The 14,507-nt window shown below is 42.3% G+C and overlaps 1 protein-coding gene across 1 annotated transcript in view; it reads left to right on the forward strand.

Moving 5' to 3' along the window:
* TMEM255A (transmembrane protein 255A) overlaps positions 1 to 14,507 on the forward strand; it is a 51,558-nt gene that overhangs the window by 32,797 nt on the left and 4,254 nt on the right. Inside the window, exon 9 of the mRNA XM_006082328.2 lies at positions 6,025 to 6,168. Coding sequence (XP_006082390.1) covers positions 6,025 to 6,168 — 144 coding nt within the window. The remainder of the gene's footprint in view (positions 1 to 6,024; positions 6,169 to 14,507) is intronic.

Raw genomic sequence — 14,507 nt, forward strand, 5'->3', positions numbered from 1 at the left:
CTTATTATCCTCCTGGCTTCCTATGAGAATATAATCAATTGAGGCACTTAAAAAAAACCCAGATTCCTGGGCCCCCTCCTCCAGAGATTCTTATTTAAATGGTCTAAATCAGCCGTGGGCAAACTACGGCCCGCAGGCCGGATCCGGCCCGTTTGAAATGAATAAAACTATTGAAAAAAAAGACCGTACACTTTTATGTAATGATGTTTACTTTGAATTTATATTAGTTCACACAAACACTCCATCCATGCTTTTGTTCCGGCCCTCCGGTCCAGTTTAAGAACCCATTGTGGCCCTCGAGTCAAAAAGTTTGCCCACCCCTGGAAATTGAAGCCCAGGCGATTCTGATCTGCAGCCAGGGCTGTGTACCATTGCTTTAAAGGAATGTCCCTCATGTGTTTAGGGAATTATTTTGTACCTAAAAGCGGTTTTCCTTTGACCTCAGAAATGAGACAGATAGCCTGGCCCTTGGCTATTTCTGTCCCATTTTGGGGTCCCTGAGGAACAAGAACCTGAAAGGCAGTTTTAATTTGACTCTGGACTGTCAAAAGGCTGGGTAATAGAAAATGAAAGATGGGCTAAAGAAAAACTGCAGTTTTGGGCAGCAAATCCCTGGCAGAATCAGGCTGACTGGAAGCATTGAGTGTTCCTGCTGGTGACCCTAAGTCAAGAGAAATCCTTTCCTGTTCATGCCCAACCTGTCTGTCTGTTTCTCTCTCTCTTTCATATGTGTACTTCTTATTCCCATGCCCCTTTTTCCATTCAGGAAAGCGCAAGCACAGAGGAGTGGGGGAAGCATCAACAAGGTGGGGCCCTCAGAGGTAGAAGGAGGAGGAAGAAGGAGGAGGGAGAAGGATTTCCTGTTTGGACCTGAGGGAACTTTGAGTGTGAGAGCGGAAAAACTGTTTCTGGGTTGGGGCTTTTTTGGAGAAAAGAATGTCCTTTGTTCTTGAAGAATTTCCCCAGGGTATAGGTGAAAGCCAAATCTGAAATAGGCTGGCTGGTGGAGAAGCTCCTAGGTTGGTGAGTTGAGGAGATGGGTCATGAGGACCAGTGTGAAGAGTGCTCTGAATCATTCCTAGAGCATTCAGACATGGGCACAAATGGAGTGGATGGTGGCTACTTGGTAGTTTCAATGGGGTTCCTGGCAAGGACCCCTGTCAAGACTCAGTGGACCATTGATGTCTGGGTTTATTTCTGATTCATAACTTCACTGTGTCCTTGGCTCTCTAGGGGGAAAGGGGGGTTTGTTGATGGTCTGTCCTCATAGGTGGCAGCAATGGCCTGTACTCTCTATGAAGTGCTTTTGCACAATTACTTTCTCCGCTCTGCTAGTAACTTGTGAGGTAAGTAAGTATTCCTGCCCCCATTTCACAGATGAAGGGCCAACAGAGGTCAAGTGACTTGCCCAGAGTTAAACAGCAGAGCTGGGACTGGAGCCCAGGTTTCTCAGATGCCAGAGCCTTTGCTCTTTCTACTCCATCCCAGCTTCTCTTAACTAGTATTTGGATAGCCCTTTCTAATTCTACAAGGGTTTTAACAGAAATTACCTCCTTTGTTTCGATGCTTTAATTTCAAAAAATTAAAGCAAGTTGTTTACAACTATTGGGAGCTTCTTTAATAGTAGAGGAGGAGAGCAAGGGAAATTTTGTTCATTATCAAATGCCAACCAAGCCCAGGAACTCAGGCAAGGACCAGTGAGGAAAATGAAAGATGAAAGCAAAGAACAGGGGGGCAAGATATTTGATTCATAAGGTGAGAGAACACTAGTAGGAGTGTAAGATGGGGCCACCATGGAAGAATTACTTAGCTCGCTGTATTAAAATTATACATGGTGTAGAAAATCCTGGAACATCAACCAAATGAACCTAACTAAAATCCTCAGCCTAGGTCCAAATGTGGCTAGTGACTTATGATGTACCTTCCCTCTGAGTAGAATGGCCGGAGGTCTGCACAGAGACTCAGGGGTGCTGGCTGATGAAAGCCATTCCCTAGGGAGTGAGGATAGGAGCCAAGGGCTGTGAGCTGGCAGTCCTCAACAGGATCAGCTAGGAGCCACCATTTCCAGAGTTGTGGGATCTTGAAAGGAAAAAGGACAACTTCATTCCCTGACCAGAGGTGCTTGGTAAAAAGGATCCTAAAGAAATGTTTGATAAAGTATTTGCTGACCAAAGCTATAAGGATTAGAAATATATCTTGCAAAAGTGATAATATCTTGTCATTTTCTCCTAATTGTTGTCTCTGGTTTGGAGTAAAGTGGGGAGGAATAAAAGTGGCATTCTTTCCAAAGTCCACAATTATTGTCTCAGAACAGACTCCGTTTTATCCAGACTAGATTGCTTTCAATGTTTCCTGTGCTACCTAGCAGCCTTTATTTCACTGGAGTTTAGAATGCTACTGATCAGTAATGGGGGTCTTATAGCTTAAACTCCAGAAATTTTAACAGAAATACACACATTCCTATATACACACACAAATAGAGACAGTGCCCAGCTCTTGATTATCCATACAAATGGAGAAGGTGCCAATGACATGGAAATGGAAAAAATATTTAAATTTATTGTAAAAATATTTAAATGTGTTGTAAAATCAGAATTATTGCTTTAAAACATAACCAGACCATTATTTGGGGCCATCTCTTTTGCTCCTTCCTTGCCCAACTCTTCACTCTACCTTCCTTCAATCCCTCATCTTATCTTATTGCCCTGTCCATTTTCTCTATCTGTTCTCTACTTTTGACTTTCTTCTCTCTGTGGCTTTTCGGTGTTCATTCAATCTTCCTCTAATATTTTGTCTGTGTTTCTTTCTCTATAATAGTCAACTTCTTTTCAAAGATTATCCTGGCCCCCTGGACTTGGTGAACACACACACAAAAATTTTTATAGAGTTTACATTGCGTGATGGTTTCTCTATGGTTAGGCTTAATTTATTTGCATAGAAGAACTTTGCAAGAGCTGGAGGGTATGTTTGTTTGTTTGTTTGTTTATTGGTGGATATTATTGAGATTTCATTGGTGACCTTTCATTTTTAGGAAAAGAAATATATGAAAACAAAGTAATGACAATGATAAAGCACTGAATCTAGAAATACTCTAATTGGATGCCAAGTTATAGAAATACTATTTATCTTCTTACCTCTTTAACTCAATACAAATAATTAATTCATTATTTGTTGAATTAATTACTACATCAAGAATTAAAATTGCCCATATGTTAGCTATACAGTTGGGAAAGATATTTGGAAGTATTTGGTTGTTGTTCTGAGAAAGTACACAATGAACCATTGATCTATTATGATGTATTAGATAAACCATGCTATTGTACCCAAAGCATTAGCAGCCAAGTATAAGCATGTATTCTGATAAAGATGGATAATGACTATCTAATCCACCTTGGTTAGTCAAATCTCTTGATTATAGAGTGTGGGTTTTTTTAATTGACAGAAGGCCTAGGGAATATGATTTATGGGACTTCCTCCAGGGATGAAATTTATTCTTAGAATTCTGGTGGAGAGGTAGGGGCATTTCTGAGCACTCTTCCTCTGTAAAGCAAATAAAGCCTTGGGATCCAAGATCTCAGCTCTCTCCCACAAATGAGAGAGGCTTAACAAACATTTCTCTGGTTGTCTGTGAGCTGCATCATAATGACTGAGGTTTGTAGCTCTTCAAGCCTCCTAGAAATGTAAACAGTAACCCACACCAAAGAAGAGAGCAACAGAACTGTGTTGAAACTTGCTATAAGGGAGTTTCCCCTGCCAACACCCCAATATGGTTGCCTGTGCCACTGCCAAAGCCTGCCCACACATTTTTATAACTTGAGAGTAAGCTGCTGCTCTCTATTAATATAGAGTATACTAGAGGCCCAGTGCACGAAAATTCCTGCACTCGGGAGGTTCCCTCAGCACGGCCTGATTCCTCTCACAGTCTAGGACAGCTGTGGGCAAACTACGGCCCACGGGCCGGATCCGGCCCGTTTGAAATGAATAAAACTAAAAAAAAAAAAGACCGTACCCTTTTATGTAATGATGTTTACTTTGAATTTATATTAGTTCACACAAACACTCTATCCATGCTTTTGTTCCGGCCCTCCGGTCCAGTTTAAGAACCCATTGTGGCCCTCGAGTCAAAAAGTTTGCCCACCCCTGGTCTAGGACATCTCGGGAGATGTCCATCTGCTGGCTTAGGCCTGCTCCCTGGGAGATCGGGCCTAAGCTGGCAGTCAGACATCCCTCTGGCAGCCCAAGAGCCCTAGGGGGATGTCCACCTGCTCGAGGGGAGAGCGGGCCTAAGCTGTAGTCGGACATCCTTAGTGCTGCTTGTGGCTGAGTGGAGCTCCCCCTGTGGGAGAGCACTGACCACCAGGGGGCAGCTCCTGTGTTGAGCGTCTGCCCCTTGGTGGTCAGTGCACATCATAGTGACCAGTCTTTCTGGGTTGTTCTGCCCTTAGGTTCAGTTTGCATATTACCCTTTTATTATATAGGATGTGTACCAGAAACAAGACACATTGATTTTGAAAACAGCTCTTGATTATCCATACAAATGGAGGTTTCAATGACATGAAAAATGGAAAAAATGTTTGCCCCACACCTTGACCCATGTGGCACTCAAAAGATACAAATCACAATCCTCTTTGGGAACTAATGAGCTGTGATGACTTCCTTTAGCAATGCTTTGGCCCTGTTGGGAGCAGGACTCCCATCCGGGACAAGATTGGCCTTAACCTTTAAAGGGCTATACACATCACCATATTAAAATGGTATTTAATTTTTTCTGCATTATTTTGTTTGCAAAAAATAATCAGTATACTCTGCTTGGTCTTTCATGGTTTCTGTTCACTGCTAGGGTTTTGCCTCCAGCCTGCAGGGATGATGAGAAATAAATACACTTCATGTCTACGTGGGAGCTCCTTCAAAGGATTGGAATCTACCAGAATCCTCACAACTCTTAAAATCCCTTTGTGACCCATTACATTTTTTCATAGCAAGAGCAGTAGCCTGTTCAGCCTTGTCTATTTGACATTGTGTATTTTGGATCTTATTTTTTTTCTTTTTTGTTTTAAAATAACACAAATAAATAATTTTAACTTTTCTATAGGTTTGAATTTTTCAAAATAAGCTGAGGGGAAATGACACAAGTATTCATATTAGTTGTAAAAACTCTGGCTATATAACAGAAAGTGAAGAGTCCTCATTTACCTCCTACTACTACTCCCCTTCCCAGAGATAACCACAGTTAATAGTTTGTTGTGAATCTTTCCAGATTCATTTCTTTTCATTTATAAACATACATATATATAATTGTTTGGGTCTTTATTTTTACATAAATTGGGATCATGCTATATTAATATAACATGATGGCTTCCTTTTTATTTTTTTTTATTTTGGAAAGAATTTATTATGAGTCAGTCCATTGTGTATCTCCCAGATATTTTCATGTTTCCTGTAGTGATTTGTTAGATGTGGTGGCTTCCTTTTTAAAGACTTATTTTTTAGAGCAGTTTTAGGCTTTCAACAAAATTGAGAAGAAGATACAGAGATTTCCCATATACCCCATGCCCCCACACATACATAGCCTATTATCAACATCCCCCACTAGAGTGGTACATTTGTTACCAAGGATGAACCTATATTGACTCATTTTAATCACCCAAAGGCCATAGTTGACCATATAGTTCACTCTTGGTATTGTACATTTCAGGGGTTGGATAAATGTATAATGACATATCCATCAGTGTAACATCATATAGACTTTTTACTCCCCTAAAAATCCTCTATGCTCCACCTACTAATCCCTCCCCTCAGCCTCAACCCTTGGCAACCACTGATCGTTGTCTCTATAGTTTTTCCAGTGGCTTATTATTATTTTTATTTAACAACATATCCTGGACAACTTTTTCTGTCACTAAATTATTTATCAATAATGGTTATTTCTGCATGGTATTCTGTAGTACAGATGTACCACCGTTTATTTAATCATTTTCCTAGTGATGAACTTTAATGCTGTTTCTAATGTGTGGTTTTCTACAGAATCCAACTCTCCCGGCACTGAACTGTTCTGTTGAAAATGCCCATCCAACTGTTTCTTATTATGCTCGTCCTCAAGTGGCATCCTACAATACCTACTACCATAGCCCTCCTCACCTGCCACCATATTCTGCTTATGACTTTCAGGTATGTTTTGAGAAAAAAAAAGAACTCTCCAATACCCTTGCTCTCATTCATGTTCTCTTGTTCTCTCCTTAGTCATGGAACCTCCCTAATATGTATGAGGTAGCCAGGCTCTCTGTCCCTGATGGCTTTTAGCAACCTTTGGATACCAGTGACTAGCATAAGGACTATGTAGGCATTCAAAGATAGGATAGATGGGAAGGGCAAGAAAGACATAACTGGAGAAGAAACAGAGAGATGGAAGAATAGAGGAGAGAAAGATCAAGGTATCTCAAATTGCCTTGACCTACACCAAGGAGAAGATGGTACTCATGGACCCCTGTCCAATAGTGGCATTTTCTATTTCTCTGCCACAGGAAGAGACCTCGTCCTGATCCTTAGCACAAGGACATTCTGAGCCACACAAGGGTTTGAATCAAATCTGTAAGAATCCCTTCTTTTTCTCTAGACTTCCTAACTAGGACTACACAGAGAAAATATTTTTATAACTCCCCCCTCTCCTTTGTTGTCCTATTATCAAATAGGTCAGGAATAATGTTACCAAATTTGCACTTTCCCTATTTTCCTTTGAGCTGAGACTAAGCACAGAAAAACGGAACCCAAAAAAGGCTCTTAATTAAAAGGGATTCATTGTGTGCAGAGCACTTTGAGAAAACAAATGAAACGATCCTTTAGGCATTTTTAGTGGTGGTAAACTTGGCCACAGAAAAGTAGAATTACACTAAAATCTGGTTAATTCAAAATTTGGGAACCAAAGGCAATATCTTTGAAGGAAGGGAGGCTCATAATGAATTTACTTCTATTGATTAAGAGCCCATAAATGCTCCAAGGGGACATAAAAGCAAGAGTGTTTGGGGTGCTTCCAGTTAAACAGCTAGTTTAGAAATGCAAAACCCTTGGGAAACCTAATTTTAGGTTCAGATTAACAAAATAATTGAAACTAGAAAACCCCATATAGTTGAATAAGTCATATGTTTGTTTGGTTTAGATACTGTTTGGGGAGGTCTAGGACTCTACATTGCAATAGCAATACTGTTGACCCTTGAACAGCACAGGTTTGAACTGCACAGGTCCACTTATACCTGGATTGTTTCAATAAAGGAACAGTCAGCCCTTTGTATCTTAGGCTTTTGCATCGGTAGATTCAAGCAACCACAGATGGAGAACAGTATTTTCCATCTGCGATTGGGAATCTGCGGATATGGAGGGCCAACTGTCTGCATTGTCCTATGCCATTTTATATAAGGGTTTGAGCATCTGGGGATTTTGGTATTTGTGGGGGGGGTGTCTTGAAACCATTCCCCATGGATATCAAGGGACAACTGTACATATAGTATGAACATGGACTTGTTCACTGTTATAAAATACAATACTAGAACCAGGAGGTGTCCATTAAAACTTGGAAAACATAATGTTAGAAATTGTTTTAAAACCTACATATTCACAGGTAAACAATTCAGGAACTTATTACCCAAATAGATGATATAAACCGGAAAACGCAGGTATGTTCAAAAAGTGCATAGATAATTTCAGTTGTAATGGAGGCAAAAAAAAGAGAAATCCTTTAAGAGAATGAAAGGATGTTAAATCTAACATGAGGAGGGTCATCATTCTCTTCAGTCCCTGTAATAAAAAGTCATCCTGAGATAGAGGGGCAATACATGGATTCAATGAAGAGGCCGCCTCCATTTTTTTATATCAAAGTAAACCATATTGATTACAGGAATATTCACTTTATAATGAGCCCCTTAAGTAGGAACAATGATTTCCCTGGTGATGATGGTTGCTGCAAACTCTAAGTTAGGAAGCGCTGAGAGGAACCAAGATGGCGGCATAGGTAAACACCTGTACTTGCTGCCTCGCACAACTACATCAAAACTACAACTAAAAGACAAAACGGATATCATCCAGAACCACGGGAAGGCTGGCTGAGTGGAAAGAGAAAAGCGCATTGAGACTGGTAGGAGGTGCGCAAGTGCGGAGGTATGGAGGCGCGTGCGAAACGGGCTGGCAACTGGGTGCACTGTTGTCTTTTTCAATTGGGAGGGAGATACAAGCTCCCGATTGCTCTGAACTCCAGTTCTGGGAGAGACTCTGGGGACCCAGACTCATACGGGGAGAAACTGGACTGTCTGGCATTGGGACAGGAACAAGAGGGTGGCTTTCTCGCAGAGGTGCTTACAGCGATCATTGTTCATGCACGGGGTCGCGGGACACAGAGACCCAGGGACCTCGCCGGGGCAGGGCTGACTGGCAGTCATTGCTGTTTGCTCCTCCCTGGTGATTCCCTGAGACCCCACCCCACCCAATTTACAACCCCACCCAAGCTGTGTGTAGAGGCTTTTGAATATGAATGGCCTGTCCTTTTGCAATTTAAAACCTAATAAACTGCAGCTGGGTCAGAGAGCCCCAGAGCTTCCAAAATAAGGCCTAAGGCTCAACAGCAGTCTGCATTGCTTCACATCTGGGCCTCATCTGGGCACCTCCAAACCCCAAACAAAGAGGAGGATTCTGTAGATCTCTCTGTAGCTCCTGCTGGGTGGCCTCAGGCAGTTGCTGACTTTGCACCTCCTTGAAGATCCAAGAGCCAGTGTACACAGTGGTCAGTGTGAGACCATACCAGATTACAACTCTTCACATCCATAAGAGACACACACTCAAGAGGCAGACTCAGTGAGCACCAAAGCCCCACTGAAGCAAGTCCTGCCCCATAAGGGTATCTCCAGCATAGCAGTTTTCCCATTGTAGACACCGCTGGTCCTCACAGCCAATTGGCCTGGAAGTCAATTCCTCCCAGTGATACCAACAGCAATCAAGGCTTAACTACAACAAGACTGTACACACAGCCAACAAAGGGGTGCACACAGCCTCCCTAATTACCACCTCAGGTAATTGGGGAGGCTGAGCCACTGGGCCCTATAGGACACCTAGCACACAAAGCCACTCTACCAACACAGGGAAGCAGCCAAAATGAGGAGACAAAGAAACAGGTCACAAATGAAAGAAATGGAGGAAAGCAAACTACTGGATATAGAGTTCAAAACCACAGTTATAAGGTTACTCACGAATCTTCTAGAAACCTCTGAGAAATTCAGTGAGACCCTTAAGGATATGAAAAAGGACCAATTAGAAATTAAGCATTCACTGACTGAAATAAAGAATAATATACAGAGATCCAACAGCAGACTAGAGGATCACAAGAATCAAGTCAAAGATTTGAAATACGAAGAAGCAAAAATCACTCAACCGGAAAAGCAACAAGAAAAAAGAATCCAAAAATATGAAGACAGTGTAAGGAGCCTCTGGGACAACTTCAAGCATAGCAACATCCGAATTATGCGGGTGCCAGAAGAAGAAAGAAAGCAAGATATTGAAAACCTATTTGAAGAAATAATGACAGAAAACCTCCCCTACCTGGTGAAAGAAATAGACTTATAAGTCCAGGAAGTGCAGAAAACCCCAAACAAAAGGAATCCAAAGAGGACCACACCAAGACACATCATAATTAAAATGCCAAGGGCAAAAGACAAAGAGAATATTAAAAGCAGCAAGAGAAAAACAGTTAGCTATCTAGAAGGGAGTACCCATATGACTGTCACCTGATTTCTCAACAGAAACTATGTAGGCCAGAAGGGAGTGGCAAGAAATATTCAAAGTGGTGAATAGCAAGAACCTACAAACCAAGATTACTCTACACAGCAAAGCTATCATTTAGAATTGAAGGTCAGATAAAGAGCTTCACAGATAAGAAAAAGCTAAAGGAGTTCATCACCACCAAACCAGTATTATATGCAATGCTGAAGGGTATTCTTTAAGAAGAGGAAGAAGAAGTAAAAGTATAGATAAAAATTATGGACAACAAATACATATCTATCAACAAGTGATTCTAAAAATCAAGTGAATAAAAAATCTGATGAACAGAATAAACTGGTGAATATAATAGAATCTGGCATAAAAGGAGTGGACTGACAATTCTCAGGGGGAAGGGGGAAGGGGGTGCGGGAAGAGACTGGACAAAAATCGTACACCTATGGACGAGGACAGTGGGGGGGGGTAAGGGCATGGGGTGGGGTGGGAACCGGGTGGAGGGGAGCTATAGGAGGGAAAAAGAGGAACAACTAATAATCTGAACAATAAAGATTTATTTAAAAAGTAAGATAGAAAGCGCTATCTTAGAGTATGGAGACATCTCTTTCTCTATCATTCCTCATTCAAACACTACTCCAGGGATGAAGGCAAGATTGACAATGCCAGTGGTGACTCAAGCTATTGGTTTCAGTTCAGCTAATATTTACATTGTGTTCCCATGTTCTAGGCACTGTGCTAAGAGCTGTGGATAGAGAAACTGAGGCATAGGCCCTGCATTAGGAATGAGACAGTCTCTAGACTTGAGGGAGTGATAGGGGACAGCAGTGAGGACAAAAGTAAATAGACTATTACCAAGAGTGCTATGGAAACCCAAAAACAGGGTACCTAACCCAGCAAAGGGACCCAAATTTATTAAATATGTTTTTATTGATTTTTAGATAGAGAGGGAGGAGAGAGAGATAGAAACATTGATGAGAGAGGAACATTGATAGGCTGCCTCCTGCATGCCCCCTACTGGGGATTGTGCCCACAACCTGGGCATGTGCCCTGACAGGGAATCCAACAAGACACCTCTTGGACCATGGGATGATGCTTAATCCACTGAGCAACACTGGCTGGGCAGGGATCCAAATCTAGCTACCTCACCCAGACCTACACTATGGGCTCATAGCAGGGCCTCCAGGGATTTGAGGAGGCCTCTACTTTTTAATAAAAGCTGCTATACATTGAGCACTTACTATGTATCAAGCACTAGGCTTAGAAGTGTTTTTATATATATCATCTTGCTTAGTCCTTTGATGAAAATACCCTTGTAATTGTCATTTTTAAGATGAGATGACTAAGTCATGGAGAAAGTAAGTGACTACCCCACAGAGATGTTACGTGGAAAAGCAAGGGTTTGTATCCAGGTCTGACTTGAGAGATTGGCTTGAGGTTCTTTGGAAAAGCTGTACATTTGAACACAGCACAGATCTTTCCCCCAGTTAATTTTAAGATATTTATATTTCTACTGGTTTAAATTATGGGCTTCCTAATCATGACTCAGAAAGGGTCTCTTATTACATTATTAAATTGCTCAACACTGCAGGGGCTACTGGGACACATACCTCTCTTAGTTCTTTCCCTAGGTTCAAACTGTCTTTTGTATTTCCCTTTTGAAGACTTTATAGTTGTTTGATGGGGATATGAGGGGTATGTTACGTGATTTGCTTCCCTTTAGAACTTAAATGGTATTTTGTTCTAATCTAGTGTTTGAGTTGAGCTTTTTTGTGTTCACTAAATTCCATTCCCCCTATAGTTTCATAGGAGGAAATACCAGTCTTTACCCAAGAAAGCCAAAAGGACGGGGGAACATCTGCTTATGTTCTCAGATAAATAGAAATCAGTCAGGCCCTGACCAGGTAGCTCAGTTGGTTAGAGCATCGTCCCAATATGCCAAAGCTGTGGGTTCAATCCCAGGTCAGAGCACATACAAGAATCAACCAATGAATGCATAAATAAATGGAACACAAGTCTCTCTCTCTCTCTCTCTCTCTCTCTCATTTAATTAAAAAATTTTAAAAAGAAGGCAGTCAACAAAATGTACACTAGCGCAGACCTCACCTCCCTGCTCCAAAAAAGCCAGAGCTCCCTATGCTCTTCTTGGATTGTAAAAGGGCCCAAATCATATCAGGAAAACTGACCTTTCTAGACTTTCTTCTGGATGACTTCTCCTTTCTGCTCATTTCCAAATAGGACTATTCTGATGCATAAATAAATGGAACACAAGTCTCTCTCTCTCTTTCTCTCTCTCTTATTTAATTAATAAATTTTAAAAAATTTTAAAAAGAAGGCAGTCAACAAAATGTACACTAGCTCTTATAATAAAACCACCAGAAGCGCAGACCTCACCTCCCCGCCCCCAAAAAGCCAGAGCTCCCTATGCTCTTCTTGGATTGTAAAAGGGTCCAAGTCATATCAGGAAAACTGACCTTTCTAGACTTTCTTCTGGATGACTTCTCCTTTCTGCTCATTTCCAAATAGGACTATTCTGGTGACTTCTGCTTCCTTTTTACCCTGAAGCTGATAGAAGGAAGAAGAAAGAGATTTATAGGGTTTTGTTTAAAACCCCTCGAAGTCATGCCCTTACTGGGTAGCTGTCCAATTAGGAAGCTTGGGAAACATTTCTTGTGGACAGAAATGAGCAGGCACTTGGTTCTGGTCAGCTGGCCCTGAGGATTCTGTGAGAGCTGAGCTTGGAGAAACAGGATTCTTTCAAACATTGGGCTCCAAGGTGTTCTTGCTTCTAATGCAGCGGTTCTCAACCTGTGGGTCTCGACCCCTTTGGCAGTAGAATGACCCTTTCACAGGGGTCACCTAAGACCATCCTGCATATCAGATATTTATATTACGATTCATAACAGTAGCAACATTACAGTTATGAAGTAGCAATGAAAATAATTTTATGGTTGGGTCACAACATGAGGAACTGTATTTAAAGGGCCAGAAGGTTGAGAACCACTGTTCTAATGAAATCCATATTCCCCAAGGCAAGAAGGAGATAAACAGACTACCTTTGCCTCCCTGCTCATCACCCCAATACTCACTTCTCTTGCCCCTTGCACTCATTTCCCCATTACCTGTCCTTCAGCTCCAGCCAAGTAGTCCAAAGTCTATCAGGTCAAAAGCATCAGTTTCTACCTCTCCTGGGAAAGTCAACCCAGTGTAACTTTATGTAAACCACTTAAGGATTCCAGCCATACTTCCCGGTCTAGCTGCTGGGCAAGTCCCCCTGCTTTATTCTAACCATGGACTGATCTGTTTCCTGTCCATTTGGTGAATTGCCAAGTTTAGCTTAAAACAAAAGTCTAAGCCTATGAAAACTGTAAGCACCTCTGTTTATGCTCTTTATTTAACCACATGAGGGTACACACTAGATTTCATCTTAGCCGTGAAAAAATGACCCATTATAAATTGGACCCATTTAATGAAAGGTCTGCTTTCCTGGGGGAGGTGGTGTATAGCACAGGTTGCTAAGAGCCTTAGAAAGTGTTGCTGTTGCCGCCACTCAACTTTTTCTCTTTATTTCCCTCCTCCTGCCAAGGTTTTCCTTTATTCTCCTCCTTTCTCAGGTTTCTGACCTCTCCCTTCTTTTTCTTCCTCTTCCTTTTAGCCACTCTTCTCTCAATCTTCCCTGGCTTTTCTTTCTGGGGAAGAAACAGAGGGGGAATGCAAAGACCAGGAGACTCTGGATTTTCCCCTGGGAACACAGCATCTCTTGCTGGTAACCTTTATCACCTGGTCAGTGCCAGGGCTATTTTCTGAGTTACTGCCTCCCAGTACTTCTGAAGAGAGAAGCCCACTGTAACAGAAATGCAGGTTGGTCTTGTAGAGTATGGGTCAGCCATACTGCAGAGAGGGGGCAGGCAAAGATGCAAGAGAGCTGTGTGTGTCCTGAAAGGGTGGTGGTCCTCTTTTAGTGCCATCAGCCTGTAGGCACCCCAGCCTCTAAGAAGCAGCTTGGGTAGTTTGAGCCGACTAGGCCTAGCAGTAGGCTCTTTAGATGGTTTTCATGCTTTGTGGTGTGCAAGGATTCAAAGCTCTGTTCTTCTGAATTGCCTGTCCCATTAGTAAAGTCGACTCTTAGGCAGGAACCAAAATGCACCAGGCCAGCTCCTCAGCTGCAACAAAGCCAGATCTTTCCCAAGGTGCCTGCCTGTTGCTAGGAAACTATGCACTGGTACTGTGGGCCTTTCCTCCCCACCCCCAACAACTCAAACCCCAAGGGTGTGTGGACTGCAGCCAATGAGCCCTGTAGCTCTGCCAAGAGCCCTTCAATTTTATCCTTAAGACTCCCAGCAGCCTCAAAGGAAGTGAGAATCATTCCACCTCTCCCCCTGCTAATACTTCCCAAACATGAAACTCAGAAGTGAAAACCAAAGGCCGTTGTACCACCCCCTTTTATTATCAAAGTGTACAACTGCCACCCACAGCAGCTGCTGCCCACAGAAGCCTTTAAATGCCTTTCAGGACAGAACTGCCTTTGGCTCCACTGTAGGAAATGTGCCCCTCCCTTCTGTGGCTGGGAACACATGAAAATGGCCTCCTGACTCTACCCATCCTAGAGCTGATTCAAAGGACAGAGTTCCACACCCCCAGCAGAGTTCTGGTTCCTGGTGGGGTTTTGCTCTCCTCTTTGGTTAAGACAGTGTTATCAGTTGAAGAAAGCAGCAGAAGAGGAAGGAGGGAGAGAAGGAGAAAGAGTTCTGGGGCAC

Source organism: Myotis lucifugus, unplaced genomic scaffold (genome assembly GCF_000147115.1).
Source record: "Myotis lucifugus unplaced genomic scaffold, Myoluc2.0 scaffold_2, whole genome shotgun sequence".
Taxonomy (NCBI): domain Eukaryota; kingdom Metazoa; phylum Chordata; class Mammalia; order Chiroptera; family Vespertilionidae; genus Myotis; species Myotis lucifugus.